General features: G+C 40.0%; 1 protein-coding gene across 1 annotated transcript; it reads right to left on the bottom strand.

Moving 5' to 3' along the window:
- Window positions 1-716: 716 nt before the first annotated feature.
- Window positions 717-2,992, bottom strand: LOC113924500 (olfactory receptor 2H2-like). The gene is made up of 2 exons (XM_027598371.2): window positions 2,926-2,992; window positions 717-1,519 (listed from the first exon to the last, which is right to left on the bottom strand). The coding sequence occupies exons 1-2, from the start codon at window positions 2,990-2,992 to the stop codon at window positions 717-719; spliced, it is 870 nt and encodes a 289-aa protein (XP_027454172.2).
- Window positions 2,993-3,471: the final 479 nt, after the last annotated feature.

The following is a 3,471-nucleotide window of genomic DNA, read 5'->3' as shown; positions in this document are numbered from 1 at the left end:
TATATTCAATATAAAGAAAACAATTTTATAAATTCTATGCAATTATATTAAGGAGGGCACATGTTGTAATGAGCACTGGATGTTATACACAAATAATGATTCATGAAACACCACATCAAAAACTAATGATGTACTGTATGATGACCAACATAACATAATAAAAAAATTCTATTCAGTTATAATATCAATCAAAAAGGATATTGTATATGACAAAGACAATCATTTTTATTTATAAATAAATCTGCTTACTTTTCTGAGATTTAAATATTCAGATTTAATGACAATAGTTAAAATGTGTTTGCATATTTGTCTTTGATTCAGATATAGCACTAAAGGGTTGATCAAAGGAGATTGGGAGCTACTCTGTGGTGACAACAGATGCATAATAGAGAATTATTTGGTCTCATGGCCCATTTTCCTTGGAGGCTTTCTCTGTGGGTGGGAGAGATCAAAAAAATCCCGATTGTACTTAATCCCAGATGCTCTTCTGCACGCACAAGAATCAACAATACCCTACGTAAGGCAAATTGTCAGGTAGCTGTGGGTTTGCAGGGCCCTTGCACTCTGGCAAGCTACAGACAGAGCACATGCTGCAGAGCCATGTTCTCAGGTAGACCCAGACTGACCCAGCTGTGACCAGAGCTCTCCCTCCAGAAGCTGGAAGATTTACTTCTGTGATGAGACACTAGATTTGCCATAATTGTTCAGGTATGGCATTAGTTAATTACTAGAGTGATAACTCCAAAAATTATAGTCCCAAAGAACAAAACAACAACAAGGGGGTGGGACCCACAGGTCCCAAATGCTTTCCTCCTGCCTTCCGTGGACTTTGTCCTCAGCACACTCCTAGCAATGCAGCCATAGGAGACCAGAATAAGCCCTAGAGGTATAACCACGTAGAGGACAATTGCTCTGGAGAGCTCATTTTCCAGGAAGGTTGTGTTCACACAGGTGATTTTAATCAGAGCAGGCTCCTTGCACATAAAATCATCCACTCTGTGGTGGCTGCAGAGAGGCAACTGGAAAACGAGGAGGGTCTGAACCATGGACTCCACAAAACCACTGATCCAGGCCACAGCTGCAAGGTGCCAGAGAAGGTTCGGATGCATGATAACACCATAGTGGAGTGGTCGGCAGATGGCACTGAAGTGGTCATAGGCCATCACAGTCAGGAGGAGGCACTCTGTGGAGCCCAGCCCCAATGCAACGTAGAGCTGGATCACACACCCAGTGTAGCTGATGGTCTTCTCAGGGCCCTTGAGATTCCACAGCATCCGTGGAACGATGCTGGTGGTGAGGCAGAGGTCCAGAAAAGAGAGATTAGACAGAAAGAAGTACATGGACTTATGGAGCTTGGGGTTCAAGTAAGAGACCAGTATGATTGCTGTGTTCCCCACCAGTGTCAGAACATATACGATAGAGACAACCAGAAGGAAGATCGTCCCCAGCTGGGGCTGGTCAGAAAAACCCAGCAAGATAAAACCTGCTGGACTGCTAAAATTTGTCCCTTTCACTCCTTCTTAATTGTGAGTCACCTTTCTTTGTCATTCCTGTTCTATTCTTATGGGAAGAAAATGAGATATCATAACCATTGGAAAAATAACAAACTGAGTAAAATGGGCATTTGGCCACTGGAATTATATATAGAGAAAGAACAGACAAGGATAAAATTATGCAAAATAAAAAATAAATTGACTTGTTAGGTAGACAAAGACAAAACCCATAGTCATGAAAACATTAAATGCATTGAAAGGGAATATACAAACATAGAATAGACATTACAATCATATACTGAAACAGATTTGAACTATATGTCAAACTTTCTGAAGATAAAATACATAGACCATCAATGCACATACTGTGAAAAAGCAAAGAAATTAAAAAGATGATTGTTTTATATTTTTAGATAAATGATAGACAATAGATGTAACAGATAAATTGAAAGATACATCTAGTAAGCAAGGATCTGAGAGAGAATGTGTACAGAACTGGAGACACAGATTAGTTAGAATTTCCATATAGGAACAGCTAGACATCATTACGATTAATATTCATTCTTTTTCCATGAAGCAAATAATGACTGACCTGATAATAGCATTAAGGAGAACTTCTGTGATCTCCCTATTTGAGTCGAGGTCTACTGTCTTTATGAATATTGCTTCCTAGAAAAATGTCATTCATGATCCCCTGCAAGCAAGCTCTCTCCGCAGAGACATGTACTTTAATATGCTTTCATTACAAGAGGATGTGAATTTGGCCATCTAATGCAATCCAGTGACACTTCATAAAGTAAATTGTGTAAGATTCATCAGTGTCCTCTAAACTATTAGCTTGCATAGATCAGGAAATGTAGTTATAAACATTTGTCCCTCTGAATGGTCAGCTCTGGGGTTTCCAAAATGACTGTGGTAGATGGATTACCTGTGGGGTCAAATCTGAACAACTTTCTTACAAATAAAAAAACTAATAAAAAAATTAAAAATCTCCAATGAAAATTTCTGATTTTCTCTTAAATATCTTGACTAGAAAATAAAAACGTATTTCTAAGAGCCCTCAGCCCTCATACCTGGTCTCAGGTAATCATTACATAATCCAGTTTAAAGGGAATAAGTTGTTTGTTTTCCTCTGCATTCATGGCAGCAATCAGTTGTATTTCAAACTTTTGTTGAGATGAAACCACTATGTGTTTCCAGTAGAGGACAACCCTTTTTCCAGAATTGTAACATCAGAAGGAAACTGATACTGGTGGTCACACCCTTTAGCATTTTTCTCCCTGACAAAGTACTTTGGTGCTAAAATCAAACTCTAAATGCCATAATGCCCCTGAAACTGACCGTGGCTTCAGCTGTTGAAGCCCATACAGTAAGGAGGGAAAGTAGGAGCTGCTGTGCGTCTATGAGAAAGACAGCGGGTGAGTGGCCTCACTTTGCTTGATACAACTCTCCACCATCACGATGTTTTCCTGGGGTATTTCTGTTCCAAGAATAACCATTATTTTCCAAGGAGAATCCACAATGAAACTCTGCTTTCACATTTCTGTTAACCAAGATGCTGATAAGGGGATTTACAACTGCAAAAAGAAGGAGCTAGTCACTTTTCTATGGCTAAAAATATAGTAAATGTTGGGCCACATGCACACCTGATTCTGTTCACTGCTAAAGGGAACCAGCTCTAGATTCCCTCCACTTTTAAAATAAATTTCCTTTATTTTTTCCATACATGAGGAAAAAATCCCCACCTTCTAGAAGAGTGACCATCCAGCTGTAGCAGCTCTTGGTGGTTGTGATGAACAATTCAACCCCAATCACAGATCTGGGACAGGCAGTAGAGAAACCACATTGGGCAGTCTGTCAGCTCAGCCTTTCTGCAGGTGGATGGAGGTTGGCTTGTTCACTCAGCACACATCTCTGGAGCTCCAGGCAGCTTACCGTCTATATCAGACGTAGAGGCAGGTCTCTGGAGAGAGAAGAG

This window comes from Zalophus californianus, chromosome 2 (assembly GCF_009762305.2).
Source record: "Zalophus californianus isolate mZalCal1 chromosome 2, mZalCal1.pri.v2, whole genome shotgun sequence".
Lineage (NCBI taxonomy): Eukaryota > Metazoa > Chordata > Mammalia > Carnivora > Otariidae > Zalophus > Zalophus californianus.
Note: the sequence above shows the minus strand (reverse complement) of the source record. Positions and strands in the feature narration are given on the sequence as shown.